The 19,075-nt window shown below is 36.3% G+C and overlaps 1 protein-coding gene across 1 annotated transcript in view; it reads left to right on the forward strand.

Moving 5' to 3' along the window:
* GABRA1 (gamma-aminobutyric acid (GABA) A receptor, alpha 1) overlaps window positions 1–4,281 on the forward strand; it is a 41,514-nt gene extending 37,233 nt beyond the window's left edge. Inside the window, exon 9 of the mRNA XM_010579121.1 lies at window positions 1,453–4,281. Coding sequence (XP_010577423.1) covers window positions 1,453–1,761 — 309 coding nt within the window. The 3' untranslated portion in view covers window positions 1,762–4,281. The remainder of the gene's footprint in view (window positions 1–1,452) is intronic.
* Window positions 4,282–19,075: the final 14,794 nt, after the last annotated feature.

Below are 19,075 nucleotides of genomic sequence, written 5' to 3' on the forward strand. Positions count from 1 at the left end.
ACATTTCAGCCTTCATTTCCTTCCTGCGTGGGGCTCCAAGGCATGCTTCGACAAGCCTCTCCCCACTTGCCCTGATGCTTTTGCAGCTTCCCTTCACGTTCTCGGGTGTCCTGCAGCAGCCTATCTGCTCCCTGAAACGTTCACCTCTCGAACAAGAGCTTCTTACCAAAGCGCCCCTACTGGGTGGTCTATATAGCTATTAATCTATAGTTGATCTGTCATAAAAAGTACTGTGACTACTTCAAAAAATACTGCCTCTGTGGGACAGCTGCTTCTCGAAAACAGAATTATATTTGCCATCTTGTGAAATGACATAATAGATCACATTCTGCTGATATTTTCTCTTTAGCATATCTTTTTTCTTTTCCTTCTAAGAGGATAAAAGGGATAACATTTGCCTATTCTTTTTTGTGGGAAGTAGTGCCTAAAGATTTTCTAAGCTCTTGGGATTTTTTTGTTATCTGGTTTTTTTCTCATAATCAGAGGAACTTGGAGCAAAGTGATGCTTTTCTTTACACCTCCTTAATGACCCACTACATCTCTCTTCTATGTTTATCCTTGTGCAGTGGCTGGAGGAAGGGTTTGGACTGTCTGCAACAGGGACAGTTGAATTCCAACTGGTATCCCCAGATGTCAAAATTTAAATTTTTTCCTACAGGTAGATCCCAGAAGTAGAATTCTAGAAAACATAAGGACCCAGGGGAAAAATCTAGATATTCTTTCTGATCAATAAGTTCTTCTCCACTAAAAGATTTTCAATACATTCTTGCTTTAGCAATATAGGTAGGTGGATGAAAAAAATCATACAGCTATTTAAGTCCTTGTAAATGGAATGACATTTCAGCCATTATGATCCAATTGTAACATTCAAAAAAGAACATTAAGTTTCTATTCCATAATGCATATGCTTTTGGTGTAAACTGTTAGTGAACAGAATACTGGCAGCTTTGCATTGTATTAAATAATCCGCTCTTCTAGTGCATGGTCACATGGTATTTTTATGTATAAACTGTGTTAGAACGCATCATGTAACATTATTTGTCTTAATATTGGAAAGCTACATTAAGAAATTCAGTGTCTTTTAAAGTTTTTGTCTTGGTCAAGAAGCACAGTTGATTAAGGCAATATTGAATTATGAGTGGTTTGTCACTGTTGATTACCATTAAAGGTAATTTTGTCAGTCAGTAAGCCTAGCTATCAGTATAAGTCCTCATTATAGTTTATCCATCATCTAATTTGGTTTAATTAATACAAGTAACGCAGATGGATGATTTTGTCTTTGTCTTCACATAAATATTTTGCATGAGTCACATATCCAGACACTAACTTCTTTCTTACAGCTTATTACAATTTGTGGTATAAATTTAATTAATTGCAAAATTTTACGGTGCTTTTTCATAATCTTATCTGTTAAGAAAGTAGTAAGAATAAAACATTTTCTTCTTTCTTCAGCCAAAGAAAGTGAAGGATCCTCTCATTAAGAAAAACAACACATACACAGCTGCAGCTACGAGCTACACCCCTAATATTGCAAGGGACCCTGGGCTGGCAACCATTGCTAAAAGTGCAACGATTGAGCCCAAAGAAGTTAAGCCAGAAACAAAACCTGCAGAACCCAAGAAAACTTTTAACAGCGTCAGTAAAATTGATCGACTATCAAGAATAGCCTTCCCATTGCTTTTTGGAATCTTTAACTTAGTCTATTGGGCTACCTATTTAAACCGGGAGCCCCAGTTAAAAGCTCCAACTCCACATCAATAACCTCATTTATTCGTATAGTTCTGTTTTGTCTTTTGCTCTGGGAATTGCTTCCCGTTTTCACATACAGTAATTCCCATTTGCTTCATTGCCTCTGTCTTAAAGAAAATAAAGGTTTCTTTATTTAACAAAAGGTAAAATATATCTGTATATTTAAAAAAAACCTGTGTGTGTGAGGGAGAGAACAATGTAAGCGATGTACTTGGAAAAGTGATTCTGAAAATGGGAAAGAAAGAATTGTAGAGTAATGAAAAAAAAAAAAAAAAGGAAACCATTTGTAGATAGCTTAGTACTGAATGTCCCCAAAAGGTATTGTATACGTACATGAAAAAGATATTTTTATTCAAAGGATTGTTGGGAGTGGGAAAATATTCTTTATGATGTTCCTGATGCACATACTATACCGTACCATTTATTCAACCACTGTTTATAATCTTTTCAAGGATGTAAAGCTTTCCATTTGCTGAATCCCATAAGATATGTTATTTTCCTAATCCCTTTTCTCTTCTATATTCCAAACCACCTGACTTATAATATTAAATGGTTTTAAAGAAGAAGGAAGTCTACTCACTCTAGGTACAGTTTGTCACTGTATAGCACATAAGATCTAATGGTAACAAATGCTTTAATCTGCTGTCTTACTGCAGTCTTGTTCTAAGCATTAAGTTGTCACTAGACTAGATTTAAAACCAATTGCACAATCAAGTGCAGATCCCAAGTTCCCTCTATCACCTCTGTAATCCAAACAATTCCTGGATGCTTTTACAGATAGCTTTTACTCATCACTATGTTTTAGAGAGTTAAAAACAAACAAACCAACCAACAATTTTTGCAAGCTCTAGATATGTTGAATGTATTCTTTTATAAAACAATACATTAAAAAGAAGCTTTAGACTGAGATTTATGGATAGCAGAAAGACAAAATATAGTATTTAAATAATATATGTAAATATGCAGCATGAGATTGTACATTTTTTTACTTTTTTAAAGTTGTGTTCTTAAAACATTGTGTAGGATTCACCTCTTAGCTCTTAATATGTTGTAAAATGCTCAATAAAACATATTTAGAGCCTGAATTAAAAAAAAAAAATAAATCAGTGGTACTGGAAAGCCTAAAAAATTAAATATGCAGAAAGTGCTTGGAATTAATTCCATTTGTAAAGTGGTTAAGTGTACAGTAGCTTGCAATTTGACAATGTCATCCAATGTATACTATTAGATTAATGACTGGTCTGCTCAGGTCATGCATAAATACTAAAGTATGGGATTATATTTGGTAGGTAAAAATGGTGAAATATTTGTTAAGACAGAAGTTCATCTGTATATTACTGCTATATTTGCTGATACATAACTGTTACAATAAGTGATGTAATATATGTAGCATTAAATACAAAAAAGTCATACATAAAAGAATGTACAGGAAAATAGATTTTATTGAGTAAACTTACTACATTTCATTTTTACTGTAGCAATATATTTGTAGGAACAATATGTAAGGGCTTTAAAAACAAGATGTCCATTTTGCAGGTATTGTGCTCCCTTTAAAAAAATTCTAGTCAGTATCATTACTGTTGATTCTTAGAAATAAAATTTCAGATAAAGATTTTTCAAAGAGATGGGAAGGATGGTGGATATTTGCAAACATCAATTAAAAAAACGTAATATATGGTATTGAATGAATTTTAAAACAGCGCTACATGAGCCTCCAGGGAAACAGCTACTGAGACTCAAATTTCATAGGTAATGTTTTCTAAACTCTTTCTCAATAAATCAAAAAGTTGACGTTCTCTATCTACAAAAGGAAATAGTTAATGTTTTATTTAGAGAAGATTTTTTAAAATAATGCTTCATTGTCTAACATTTGGTCCTGTCTAAACTTGATAAGTTATCTGATTGGAGCTTATTAAAAGGGGATGTTTCATCTTCTGGTATCATGTGTAGATATATGTATAGAAAAAAATAAACTATGGCTCTTTAACTTCTGTGTACTTGTTTATCTTGTTATTTTTGGCGTTAAACTAGTGTGTTCATTTAGGGCATTTTATCTTTCTAGCAATTCATAGCTACCTTTTGGTCTGCATTTTGCACATTAGATGTGAATATTACTTAACTAGTCTGCTTTTTGCTATGCAATGATTGCATTATATCACCTCTTAGTTAGTCTATGCCAATAGTATTATACTGTATAAACTTGATTGCACAGTTTATCAAAGACAAGGTATTCTCTATGTAGCTTTTTTACAATGCTTTGCTAAACCATGTAATAATAGTAAGTCTTCCTTGAAAATAATGATACACTCTTATAGAGGACAGTTTCTGTTTACTCCTGGGATAATTTTAAAAAGATGACATTGAATGTTTATTGCACCTCAGTGCAGTGATGTGGCAATAAAACCTAAATCTAATAGAGGTTGTTTATGGCAGAAGCATGTATTGCTTTACAGAGTTTAGCAAAAGCTCTTTATTTTATGTCAGACTGTAATTCTATTATAATAATAAAGCTAAAAATGTTCAATAATGAAAGTGAATGTTTTACTTTCGTTTTCTTTAGTTACTGCCTTTTATGACACATTGCTTGATAAACTGCTATTCATTCAGAAACTTAGTTTCTTTGGATTTGGTAATGAATGCAGTTTTAATAGATGTAATCTTCTGTCCAGTGTTTTCCAGGGACAAATATAACAACAGGAATGTTTCCAAAATCCAATTTGACATTCAAAAAAAGATAGTTCAGTCCATACAATGTATATCCAGTAAAGCAATTAATTGAATCAGATGAACAATTGTTAAGGTTTAGTACCACAACAATGAATATGATATAGGGGAGGAAGAGAATAAAATGCAGTCTCCCAGATAACATGGCAGATAAACAGAGTGAGAGTACAAATGTGGGTATATATGTTGCAGATTTCACTGTTTAAATAAATGCACAGATCTAAGGAAGACTGTTAGAAGAGAACCTCAGGCTGTATAAAATATTATTTCACTTATTTAATAAATTGTGGGGATAGCATTCAAACAAGCATATGTATACCCTGAAAATTTTAATTCTCAAGTCTGCATTCTTTCCCACATAGAAAAACAGAGAGAGAGGAAAAGTCATTCCAGTCCATTCAGCCCTCAAATTTTCTTGGAAAAGTTCCTGGAAAGCAAGGCTCATGCTCTTATGTAGGGGGAGGCAGTCAATTGCAGACACACAGTTTTAGAGGATCCAAAGCAGGAAGGGCAGATGTAAGTGTACATATATATACAACAATATTCATAGTGTTCTTAAGCATGAATCCTACAGAAGGATTCTTCAAAATGGACAGAAAGATTGTGTTAATATGGACCCAGATTCTGTTAACTTATTATACTTTCCTCTGTTTTGAATGAGAATAATGCAGTCTGAATCCCTGTTCCTTGCTTCTTATTACTAACTCCACGGAGATAAATCCCTATGGAAACCCACAGAGGATTTTTCTGGAGGAGTATGGTAAAGAAAGTGGCAAGTGACACTGAACACCCACCTCCTATGTTCACATGCCAGATGCAGAGCATACATGGGGATTCTCACATCTCCTTTGTCACTGCTCAGACATTTTTAGGCAGAATTTTACTTGAGTAAAATGAGTGAAAATGTCTAGATGCAACAGGATTTGACTCAGAAAAATATATAGCACTATTCAGCTTCACAGAGTGGAAGAACAGCCTTGTCAAGTGACAGATTCACAGTCACCAGTCAGTCCAGCATGACACCCTGATGTGGCATTGCTGTGTTTGCTCTGATACTACATCAGTAGGGGAAACTCCTCCAGTTTTTCTTGGACCATCCCTAGAAGCTACTGCAGGACTTTCTTAATGACCAAAACCATTTTCTACAACACCAATGACTTTCTTAATGATATTCTTTCTCTTGGACTGACTATGTGAGACCTGAAAAAACTGATCTCCTTTTCTCTCTATCTCCTTCTATTTTTCACCAACATGGTAAATAATAAAAGGGTGTTATGAAACACCCTAATGGCTAGAAAAAGGGGCACACATGCTTCAGGGAGCAAATAATAAAAGAACCTCTTTCAGCCTGTGCTTTGTATCTGAATGAATGTCCAGATAAATTAGTGTGACTGGGGAAAGTCAAACTTTTCCTTAGAGGCTGTCAAAAAGTCAGTCATACTTTAAAAGACAAAAACTCAAGATCTCCTCAGACTTTCTATAGCAGATCCACAAAAGAAAAAAATAATCCTCCTGCTATGCATAAACATGACATAGCTTAAATAAAAATGTGTTTGTAGTCTTAGCACATGAATTTTGCAAGGGAAGTGTGTTATCAGCTTGTCAAGCTGTTGCTGTCATGTTACATCTGATTACAAACTACGTCAAATACAACAAGAGAGGTAAAAGCCTTGAAACGACAAGTTTCTGTAGGCTCATTCACTCTGGCTATAGGCCCATCCAAACAGGCAGGATGATTCACAGCTGCTGATAAACTTATTTGATTAAACTGCTTCAGGGCATTTGAAGATGCTCTGAGTAGATTTTGCACTTGCAGCACAGCTGTAACATGCATTTCACCCGAAGACTACAGACATTTTCCCTCAAAAACCTGCAGACAGATCGACCAACAAAGGGGACTGCTTTTCTGAAAGTGCTGTCAAGGGAGGAAAGATGTATTTGCTGAACTCTTACTCCAATCAAGCACATTTGAATGCAAACAGATACGATGAATTTCTTTCTGAGCGTCCTCATATATGAGGTATTTAATTAACCTCAAGCTGTACAAGCCTAAGGATCTGAACCAGGCCTAAGATGCTAAATTGGTTTAGAACTGGTTTGCTAATGGCTGCACGTAATGCCCTATCTTTGCTACATGATCGTTTTACATGTGTGCATCATCTGCTTAATACTAGGTGACTAAAGCACCTCATAGGAAAAAAATAATTTAGCTGCTATGAGATTAATGCAAATTTCTTTAAAAACCCCCCCACACTTAGAGATTGTATGCTATTACTGCCCATAGCCGCAGAACCGCACTTCTAAATAAGTGGTTTGTAAGCTTCTAGGATTGCTCTCCATTGTAGTGATACTTATCAGTGCAACAAATTTACTGCAAGAATATGAAAAATTCAGGAAAAAATTAAACAGAAGAATCTTTTCTGTATCTTTTCTCATCATCTAAAACAAAAAATAAAACCTAGTGAAGCTACAATAGAAAGATCTTTCTCTTAAATTACTTTTTTTATGAAATACCTTACAAAAACAGAAAAGTGGTTTTCAGCCAAGAATCTTTTAAATGAATGCACCTTTTGAATAAGAGAAAAAGCTGACAGAGGCCACAGCAAAAATCTCTGCCAATTGTTAGGACCTGCTGTAGGGACATAAATTTAAGAAAGAAAAATAACATTTTTTAATTAAACATAATCATCTAAATTAAGAGGTCATCTACTTTTTGGATGAAATTCTTAATTTCAATAGCTTCAAGAGGTGTTTTAGACAGGGTTTTTGCTTTGATTTTGTTTTTCTACAAAAAAACATGAAATTCAACTTCAGTGTTCATCTTTTTCCTGCCTGAGGGGCTATGGCAGGCATGAAGAGGTGAGGGATGCAGTTCTCAAAGCTAATGGTGCATATCTCAGGAAATAACAGCGTGGGAGTCTTAGGTCAAACATTAGGTTTAGTATGGCATTGTGAAAATTTTTGTAACTACACATAATGCTCAGCTAAGCCTCATGGACACGACAAAATAATATGCAGATGAATGTAAAACCTTGTGGGCTTGATAGGATTTTGTTTCTTCATTTATGTGAGACAGCTAAATCAAACTTTAAAGAAAACTGCTACATACAGCTATTCAGAAGACAATACCTACTGTCAATCAGCCTGCTGATTCCTGCACATTTCTATCATCTCCTCCCTAGCTTGCCTCACCAGTGCTTGATTTGTAAGGAACTGGGCTAATTTAGACCGAGCAAAATGGGGCCTTAGGTCCTTAGGGCCTTTACCAGCTTGTTTGTGACTATCCTCTTTCCTGCCTTGTCTGTGGGAAGGCAAAGAAAGCATAAATGAAGTAACTAGAGCAATGCATCCTGTTTCAACAGTTTAAAAGGACATAGTATTATGAGAGTAGTATATGTACTGATAAAATGTTCAGCTGGCTGCACTTCTCTTACATCCATATGTAATCTCCTCCCCCAAAAGACAGCCAGATTCCCAAAAGAGGTGAATCTTTTTGCAGTTCCATGTGATACTTCCAGAGGATCCCAGCCATGATTTCCCTAGCAGCTTCCTGAGAATGCGTAGGAGTTGTGTTCCGGTCATTGAGTTAGTCAATCTCAATGGTTATGTTCATTTGTAATGACTATAACCTAGGCCTTCTTTTCCAACAAAGGTGGCAGGGCTGAAAACATCCACCTCCATTTAACAGTTTTTTGAATGGAAAGATTTTTTGCTTGCAACTCCCCAAAAGTATAAAAATTGAGAAAATTAATTTTAAGAACACTGAGACACAAGAGAAAGATCATTACGGATAATACGGAAAACTGGTAAACCAGAAGGTTCACTTTCAGATGTTTATCATAGCTTTAGTCCTCATGATTAACCATCCATCATCCACCCCCCACCCCCAGACAGCATTGGCCTTCTCCTAGCAAATGAGCTAATAAAACAACAAAAACCCTTTCAAGTGGATACAAGCAGAATTAAATGAGTGCTTGATGCTTTTGAAAACCTCACCCCATATTTCTAGCCATGCATAGAATAACTTTTAAAAGCATTCTGGTGATGTTAAAAAATAATTATAACAGAAAGCAAGAAAAAGATCATTAGATTTTTGCAGCAAGTTCTGCTAACAAAATTTTCTGAGTCTGGATTTTGCCAGAGCATAAGGCTAAAAATCTTATCCTTGCAGACACATGAACAGTGCCATAAAAACTTAAGTGGTAATCCACACAAACATGGGTTTCAAGTCTTTAAAAGAGAAAAAGAATTCATGGTTATATTCGCACTGCTGCAAAAGATTTTCTTAATTATATAACAGAGGTTGAAATTTATATTGAGGGTTGTCATAGATCTGCATGGAGCCATTGATCAGACAAATTCGAAACACAAATTAATTATTATCTTCCTGTATCAGGCCTTAGTAATAGCAGTAGAAATAACAGAAGTTCAAGTAACTCAATTTTGTGAAGAATTTCTGTCACATTACTCTAGAACTGACATCATTTATCTTTCAATGCAACTTTTTTCCTAAATATCATCCTCGGTTAATTGCAAAGTAAAAGATCTAAAAAGCAAGAATACTATTTTTGTTACAGCCTTAAGTTCTAAGGGAATAAGCAAGCTTCAAGAAATATGACCATATACCTAAAGAAAAGCAGCTTTATCTGGCTACTGCAAGAAGTAAATAGAAAGAAGTCTATAAATAAACATGATTCATTTATTTATAAATGTCTAGAGATAAGAAATAATAATAATTCTCTGGTGTAGCACAAGCTGACGTATTTATTACTAAACATAGTGTACTTAACAACAAGAGTTGTAAGACAACAGGCTGTTTTACTACTGCCTCTTAATGGGAATTACATGAATAATGAGTCTCAGGAGGCACTTACCAGTGATAAAGGTAAATATTGGCTCTAAAAAATGTCAGACAAGCTATTATACCGCCGTATTGCAAGAAAGCTATACAGATTATTAGCTATTACTTTGTTGTATTATATCTAGTATTTAATAGCTGGGAATGCATGCTTAAAAGATAAAAAGACTGATGATATCTGAAGGTATGGTCAGTGCAAATGGCAAATGATCATCCATTTCTCTTCACATCATAACTGTGGCTGGATGGTGTGCATCACTAAAGAAAACTTGCTTCAAGGTCACTGCAGTGAAGGATCTTGAACAGAAACCAGCACAGCAGAAACTGAATTGTAATGCATCATGTCTCCAGTCCCAGGTCAAAAATATATCTTGTTGCTACTATTAGTAGTTTCTGTGTAGTAACAAAGAAGAACTTGCCTGAGATTTCAGCTCTGCTCCTTGAGACGTTACGCAAAGAGTGCCAGCACTTTGCACAGTTAGAATGGACACACTGTTCTCCTCCGCATACATGGAGAAAAATAAGGACACAAAGAAACCTTGCCTATACAACACCAGAAGGAATTGAAGGCAAGAAGGCTGTAAAGTCAGAGGTGAAGCAGGTTAGCACAGGCTAGGGGAAGTTGTCAAGCAGTGAGCGTGTGCATCTGTATGATGGGAGAGGAGGCGATGCCACAGCTGCCACTTCATGACTCCTGGTCATCCCAGGGCCTTGGCAGGAGCCAGTGCCTGCGTGCCCAAGCAGCCTGGGCAACGTTCCCCTGCCTGCTGCACTGCCCGTCTTCCCCTGACCGGTCCTTGTCGTGGCCCAAACCCAACTGGTCCTCACAGAAATCATCATTCCCTATGACTGTGTCCTGGTTTTGGCTGGGATAGAGTCAATCTTCTTCTTAGTAGCTGGTACGGTGCTGTGTTTTGGATGTAGTGTGAGAATGATGTTGATGACACACTGATGTTTTAGTTGTTGCGAAGTAGTGCTTATCCGAAGTTAAGGACTTTTCAGTTTGCCATGCTCTGCCAGCAAGCAGGTGTACAAGAAGCTGGGAGGAGGCAGAGCCAGGACAGCTAGCCAAAGGGATATTCCATACCATAGAGACATCATGCTCAGTAAACTGGGGGGAGTTGGGCAGGAGGGGTGGACCACTGCTCAGGGACTGGCTGGACATCAGTCAGCAGGCAGTGAGCAATCGCATTGTGCGTTACTTGTCTTTTCTCAGATTTTATTTCTCTCTCTTTTTTTCTTTGTTATCTTCCTTTTCATTACAATTATTATATTTTATTAGTACTGTTATTATTATATTATATTTTATTTTTTGTTAGTTATTAAACTGTTCTTACCTCAACCCATGACTTTTTTTCACTTCTCCTCCCCATCCCACTGGGAGGGGGGAGGAGCGAGCAAGCGGCTGTGTGATTCTTGGTTGTTGGCTGGGGTTAAACCACGACAGACTGTAAAATTCTTATTAAATGTGCACTGTATTAATTTTATAATTTTCACAGTTAAACTAATGTCCTAATGTCCTTCAGAAAGGCCAAGAAACCATTAACATTGGATGTATGCTAAGATCACTTCTCCATCCAAGAAACTCAACAAACTTCCACAGGTGAAAAAAAGGCAGACCAGACCACAACCTGTTGGGAACAGTAACTGCTAACTCATGATGTCTGGGATTTAGGAAACTGCTCATCTAAATGTAACTTTCTGTCCACTTCCGCACAATCAAAAGAAAAATATTCACCATGGTCATACCACCGTAACTCAGGTGATATAATCTAATGGCTTAGGTATAGTTTAACTCTCCAAGGACCAAAAACTACTGAGTCTTTTTCTGGGTGAATGTGGATAAGTCGCTTTCTCTACAATTGCATTGCTTCATTAGTGAAATGGTGATAATGATGTTGATCTGCTTACAAATGCTTTGAATTCACATTTCCCCCTTTAAACAATGAAGTTCAAGAGGAAGAATTACCTTGCAGTTCACTAGGTTTGAAGAAATCAGGCAGGGATCCACTCGCTCTGCTCTCCCAGACTTCTTGTACGACCTTTAGGTTCTGCTGAGAAAAAATGTCATGTATCAGCTAGGTATTATTGCTATTAGTTATAACAGCAACTAAAATCTGCAGTGAGTGATTGGGACTTCTCAGCAGTGACTATTGTACAAAAAAGTAAGAGGCAGATAATTAGAAAAAAGGAAGAAAGGATGGAAATCTCACCACAGTAATGGTTATGTTTATGTATATTGGAAGTCTCAGCAGCAGAATGTGCTATTCATAGCCAAAAGTCTAGCCATACCAGAATCTAGTGTACAAGAATATTGTGGCTAAGGCAGTTAAAAGAGAATTTTAAATAAAACAAGAATACATTTTATGGAGACTTTTTTCATCCCAGAATGTTTCTAATAAAAAAAAAAAAAAATCTAAGATTTTTTAGATAAATGGTTCTCACACAGATTATGAAATTCTTAGCAGAAGTCTAAAATATGTTTGAAACAACTTCCAGTTGGGTACTTACAGGGTAGACACATTCCCTGTCTTGCAGGGGATTTCTGCATAAAGAAGAAAGTTTCCTAAGTTTGAATAGCCTCTGTGGTGACTGATTCCCAGCTGTAATATATTTCAAAAGAACTGTCTCAACTCTCTGTACTCATGAAGCTGTCACTTCTGATGTCCCAGAAATCACCAGTCTGACTTACATTTCTCCTGCCACTTATACCACTGCTGGCCAGTGCAGTGCAATAGGTCAAGGGGCATAGTTGTAAAGATATGCCAAGATGAGGAAAATCAATTGTGGAGCCCAAAAGGCAAAGCTACTGATGCAGAAGATTACTAAATACAACCAGTTGCCTTATGGCACTTGAGTCTTCCAAGGAGGACACTGTGAGGCTGCTGTTCAGTAAATATGAAATAAGGTCTTATGGCAAGTCAGAAAGAATAAGATTATTTTTTTTTCATTGCTCCTAATTACTATTTGCTTGGGGGGAAAATGGTAGAGTTTATATATGTATAAAATACATTAAAAGTATTTCTATGGCTAACATCACAGAAAGAGTGCAAAACCTGCTGACCCTTAGACAAATTTGCATCAGCTCTGGAACTCTACCAAAGGCAGAATGTCCTTGGGGAAAAATAACTATGTCTTAAATACATATATTTAGAGATAAATTGTGGGATAATGAGCGGGATCTCTCGATCCTAATGAAACAGCCCTAAACCTCTAATCAAATTATTAGAATGCTGTTAATGTATACTTTTTTTTAGTGCAGATATATTTATACACACATATATATGAATTTTCTCCCCAACTTCAAGTGCTGCTTCTTTCTGCCATAGCTTCAGTGTTAATTTGCACTTAAACTTTGTTGTCTAGTCACCTACTAACGCAACAGGATTCACAAAGAGGATGCCATATTACATAATTTCCTGAGAAGTGTGAACAGTGCCACAATTCCTCCTAAACTTTGTGGAAATCAATGGAAAGTTTGGGGTTTAGCACCCACTTAAAACTTATTTTCCTTTTTTCTCAAAGCAATCAAGTGTTTTGGAAGGTCAGGTACAACATCTCACTACTCAATGGCTGCACCTTCTACTAAGATGGTGAGTTTTCATTTATTAAATTTAGTTTAAGTCTATTTATTAAGTTCTTTTCATAGACTTCAATGGTGAACCAGATCACATAATCTGAAAAATTGCCTTATTTGTCTCACTGTAATTATTAGCATTTGGTAACAAAGTACAAGATCATCTAAAAGTAATTTTTCTGATACAGGGTTTATTCTTGCCTGGTACATTTAAATATCTTCAGTACCTGAAAACAGCGTGCTTGAGTATGACTGCTCAGTCTCACTGAGACATAGGCATGACAACGGCTGTCACCAGTGTATCTTCCAACCTTATTTCATCTACCCAGCTGGAGTACACCTCTGATTTGCTGTGAATGCATTTGGCTGAGAGTAAGCTGTGAGCTTCAGCACAGCTGGGGTGAATCAATCTCTACATTTGGGGCCTGAGCTGTAACCACAATTATAAATGAGCCAGAATGAGCACCCCATGAGCGACGCACATGTCCATAACCCCCAAAACTTTGTTCCAATTGCCCACGGAGATAAATTGTGAGCTATTCAAATGTGTGAATGGCGATTAGGTACCTAACCTGGAAGCCTGATTCTAAGTGGATATTTCAACTTGATACACGTGGAGCTCTTCATTCTGCTTCGCTACACTCATTTGCCATCTTTTCTTCCTCCTTTCTCAACAAAGTAACTGTCATCTTATATGGGTGTACTTCTTTGACCATCTTGGGTTTTTCTATGAACTGTTTTTTCAAGCTGTGTTTACTTAGACAGAACTGTCACTTGAACTAGAAAAATTAAGGTGCCCAAATATGATGACTGGACACATGATAGCCAGATAGCTCTTCCTTAACTATGGCTAACCACTGAAATGTGGGTGCCTAAACAATTTCAGGTCTTAGACCACATAAGCTGAAATTTATTGATTTTTTTTTTTCATTCTTGACATACCTTATTAAAATAATAAATCATGGAAATACATTTCTGTGTCATATTAACAGGACATTTGAGCTAGAATTTCCTTGCGGATTCCCTCTATTTTGCTAAACCTTCAATTACCTGCTTTTGTTTCAGTCTTGCTTTTACCAAGACTTGTTAGGGCTCGATACAGGGAATAGACTAAGGACAAAAATGAGATGACAGATTGTTTCATGCCACAAGGGACCGTGGGATTAAAAAACACAAAGAGCTTGTGGAAAAATTTGGTGGCTGCAGGCAACCTATGTCAGGTTTAGAGAGCAATAGTCCTGGGACAGCAGTGCCCCAGAGCTGTGACTTGTAACAACTGTATATAGCCTAAATGCCCAAACCCCCTCCACTTAGTCATCTCTGATCCCGTCAAAGGAGACAGTAAAACATAGAAAGGAATAACCAAGTAGCTGCTGCCCTCCTGCCTATTCTGAGCACCTTATCCTGAACTAACACTCCTTTGGATCTGACAAAAAATTAGCTTTTAGAGAAAAAGTGTTTTGTTACTCTCTGTAAGATGTTGTGACACATCACCAAACTGGATCTTTGGCAGGAGTACCATGAGTGCTCCCCACACACTTTTTTTTTTTTTTTAATATAGTTTTCCTCCATATGATAAATTATACTTGGACTCAAGAAATGGAATAGAAGGGAGAGGAAGACCATAGCTTTTGCTTTGATTATACTGGGAAATTACCGCAGGTTTAACAGTTGATAGTCACCCCTGTAAATATTTCTTCTACAAGCATCCAGCAAGGGAAGCAGTAATTTGCAAAGATTAGGAGTGGGGATGGAGATAAGGGTGCTTTCAGTTTCACTAAGTGAAATCTCAGAAACACAATGTTTATTCATGTCTCATTTGAGATCTAGCAATGCTAACATCCCTCACTGTAAAGAAAGCAGTAATTGCATACCTCTCATTGATCATGATTTGCAATTGTTAGTGCTGTTTAAGGTCTTGAAGTGGTAAGCTATTTAGTATTATAACAAAGGATAACAGATATTTCTGACTAGATCTTTTAGACTGCTTTTTTCTTAGTGCATGAAATAAACTTGCCCCTAACGAGCATTGAACAAATATTGGAATTTATTTTTATTAGATCATACTTAATGAACAGGTACTTTGAACATCAAGCTTCTTGGAGTCCAAGTCTTTATGAGTCAATAATGTACAGTTTGAGAAACCTGAATTAGTAAAATCCATGTACCATTGCTCTAGTCTAAACCAAGTACAATTGCACCATATGATATGTAAGACTGAGCTATCAGTATAAAAACAGCCTGTTAAATACTGAAATATAAAATTTCACTGGCTGTGCTCATGAGTTTTTTTCTGCAGATTTTAAAAGATACAGATGCACTTTATTTTGAGCAATATATTCTTGCTCTAAAAGAATTGTGATAAGAAATTGTAGGAATTTTATTTCAAAGTGAATAGAAGAGATAAGATGCTATGAAAACAAGTGTGGAAGTATAATACAATGACTAAAATGCAAGGTTGATAATGCAGTAATATTATTAATGTGGTATCAAGTGATTCACAGGAAATAAATAGCTGACTGAAAAAAAAAAATCCTGCTCACCTTCCATGAATTAATAAAATTTATTATAAATGTTAGGTATATTCTGCTATATAAAACAAATTCTTACATCTGCCGTCTGTGTTTTATACTGAATAGTACAAAAAGTGTATTATGTACAAAAGACAAAAAGCTGAGCAGCGACGCCTGCAAGGGGGTGGTGGGGGGGGAAAGCCGCCCAGTATTGGATTTCAGTGATTTGGCTGGAAAGTACAGTACTAAGGAGGGAAAAAAGCCCTATATGCAAGAAAAGGAAGACTCAAAGAGGCTGCAGCAGAAAGAAAGAGGGAATGAACTCCCATCCCCCAACAAAGACATTTGAGGACATTCATGTACATTCCAGGACTTTACTATTTAGCTGTATCTGTACATCTTCATTTTTGATTCATGTTGAGAAACCAAGATCTAAGTAGTGATTTCACTGAGAAGTAAGGCTCCTCTCCAGCTACATAACAAAACTTTTGTTATTATAGTAAGTGAACCAACATACATTAAATTCAAATTGGATTTAATTCCTGATTTATTTGGAGGAAAGACATCTGGAAAAAAGAAAAACATTCCTGCACCTTAATCAAGGTAATTGCCACTATCATCTCCCACCTGGCCAAAAGATCTGATGAGAAACTGCAGCCCTAATTAGGAAAATCAGTTTGAACCATCCAACTTTAGACCTGCATTAAGAGTTGGAAGTTATGTGGGCTCTTTGCAGCTCAGCAATGAACAGAGATTTGGATAATTTGATACAGATTGCAGGTATGAGTGTGATGCTGAGTCACATGTGAAAAAAGTGCATGCTGAAATCAGGTTGAGATACAAGTGAAAGGTTTTTAGTGAAGTAACATTTTCAACTGTAGAGAAATACAGGATTTCGAGGAGATTCAGTGGCCCTATTCATAACTTGGGCAGCAATTTTTAGGCAAAAAAATCTATCTTCGTAACCTTATGAGGTGATTAAAGACAAAGCTTCAGTTAATGAGGATTGTTATAATATGAGTTGAAGTGGATTATAGTATCATTTTACTTCCTGGGCTTAGATGATGGAAATAGCAGATGAGTGCAGATACAAGTAGGATCCTTTTATTTAGCAATAAAAGGAAAACCTACAAGCCCAAACTGGGAACATAAAACAGAACAGCAAGCAAGAAAATTACTGACATGAGGTCTAGGCTTATGCTGCTGCATACTGACCAGGGCAGGGATTTGGGAGCTACTGCTGAAAATTTACAAACTTCACTCCAATGCACTGCTGTCATGAAAGAGGAAAATGAAAAACAGAATCAAAGCTCCAAAGAGACAAAAGTGGAATATAAATAAGAAAAAGAATTGGTGGTGGTGTCTATTTTATTCTCACCTACAGCACTAGGTTGTAAATACAGAAATCCTGTTCATCTCTGAATGAGAAAATTGAGACAAGGAATGAGAAGAGGTGACCCAGCAGTGACTGAGTAGCATAACTAAATGTACATCACATTATGTAATAATAATCAGAATTAATTTTAAAAATTAAGTAAGTTAAAAAATGAAAAAGCGTCTCCAATAGAAAAGGAAAGATTAAAATATGTGGCAAGAACAAAGAAATCTGTGCAGTAGTTCAGACAACTAAACATAAAAATGATGTTACCTGTTTCACTATGAAGAAGTAATCAAGCAAGTTAACTAGACCAATTAATATTATGCAGGAAATTCAAATTAATTGGCCTACTGGGATATTTTCTGTAAAGGTAGAACTATTGTTTATCAGAGAAGTCACATTCCTAATCCAAAATGAAGGAAATTAATCTGCTTCATCACCAAATCTTGCTGACATACAAAGTGTAAACCTCTAAGGGCTAATTCTTGTTCATTTCGCAGCCTGCTGAGAAGCATACAAGCAAACTGATCTGGGAGTCCTCATTGTACATCATCTTGATTGATGACCAGTTAATTCCAGTTAAAAGAGATATTTGTAAATGCTTATTTAGATATAAATGCTTATTTGGTCTGCCTTGGGCGAAACATGAGTTTCAGTTGGCACAATATAGTCCAGAGCCCCAGACAATACTGTGGCTTAGTCGAAACAGACACTGTACAAACAAGAGGTGTTCAGGAAACTACCAGTAGCAAAGCAAGAGAAAGAAAGGTTGAAAAGAGAATCAGACACGCAGATGGGAGAGCAGAACAATATCAGAAAGAGAAGCAGATCATCTATACGATGATGTATCTCTGTTGTACTCAGAATATAAAATTTAAATCTTAGGTTCTCCTTTTTCTCTTTTCTCACTGTTCCTCTCATTGCTTTTTTCCTTGTCCTTTCAGACACTGGAAGATGGCTAGACAACAGACTGGAAGCTCACTTTCCAGCTTTGCTGGAACAATCGTCCAAATATTTGAAAGGGATGCATATAACCTCTCTATAAAATTAGTCTACCTTCCCCCAACAGACCCTTGTCACTCTGAAATACAAAATAAGTCTCTCCTGAATCCCCATAATAATGAAAATGCTATAGCCCTTGTTATAAATAGATTTACGTGATCTCTCCTCACTTGTTGCACCACTCTACCAGATAATCTCGCTATCACAAAGGGATTACCATAAATAGCCTGGAAAGTTATGTTAACCCACAACAGCTCCAGCATTGTTACAGAGCAAGACACTTTAAAGCAGTTATTCCTATTCTTAACACTTATTCATAAAAGGAAAATCTGTACCCAGGGGAGTGCCTTTTTCTGCTTTTCTTTCTCCAGATCTTCTTTATCTTACAGAACAGGGACATTCCTAAAAAACAACAGATACTGTCCAAAAAAAAATTAAAAAAAAAAATCATTAAACACTTCTTTCCTAATTTTGACTTTAAGATACCAGAAGTCAAGGTTAGTTTTAAGGCATTTTCTTCAACATGTAACAGACTCCAAGTTCTTTGCACAGTCACACTCCAATTAGCTTGTGATTGACAGCTGTCAGACTGGTTCATAATCAGGATTCTATATAACAGATATTTAAAGAGACTAAAGAAGAAAAAAGCCATAGAAAACTGAATTTTGGTAAGTAATCAGGCTACTGTTAGTTCATTGAGAATTTTTTGCTGTTACATATGCTTCTTGATTGATTTCTAAGACAGGCATGCAAAGTAGTCAGCTTTTCCACACCAGAGACATCTAGTGAAGTCTATAGATAAATGAAATCATCCAGGAATGAAAAATTAAATGAGTTCACCTAACAGAATTACATACTTTGGAAGGAATCTGTGGAATAGCTTAAAATATCGAACACAGCATATGCAAAGAAAGCAAATATACACACAAATATGTAAAAGACATGTTATAATTTTACAAAAAATAGAAAGGGATCTTAATACCGGAAATGAACATTTCTAAAATTAAGAGTGCCTTGCTCTGCCAGACTTCTGACAATATAGTATTTTATTTGTTTATTCAGACAAAGGGGAGTTAGCAGGAACTGCCACCTGTTCTTCCCGAATGCCTCATAATTAATTCCTGAGATTTTTTGTTCTTCCTCCTTTTATTATTATTCATATCATAACGAAAGGCCATAGTACATTGTGCCAGGCACTGCATAAACATAGGCTGAAGAAAGGAGTGTGGTCTTACTGAGTTTTCAAGCCAAAGTTCAAAACTAGTGCCAGCTGT

The sequence above is a fragment of the Haliaeetus leucocephalus genome, unplaced genomic scaffold (assembly GCF_000737465.1).
Source record: "Haliaeetus leucocephalus isolate CR32 unplaced genomic scaffold, Haliaeetus_leucocephalus-4.0 Scaffold656, whole genome shotgun sequence".
In the NCBI taxonomy this organism is placed as follows: domain Eukaryota; kingdom Metazoa; phylum Chordata; class Aves; order Accipitriformes; family Accipitridae; genus Haliaeetus; species Haliaeetus leucocephalus.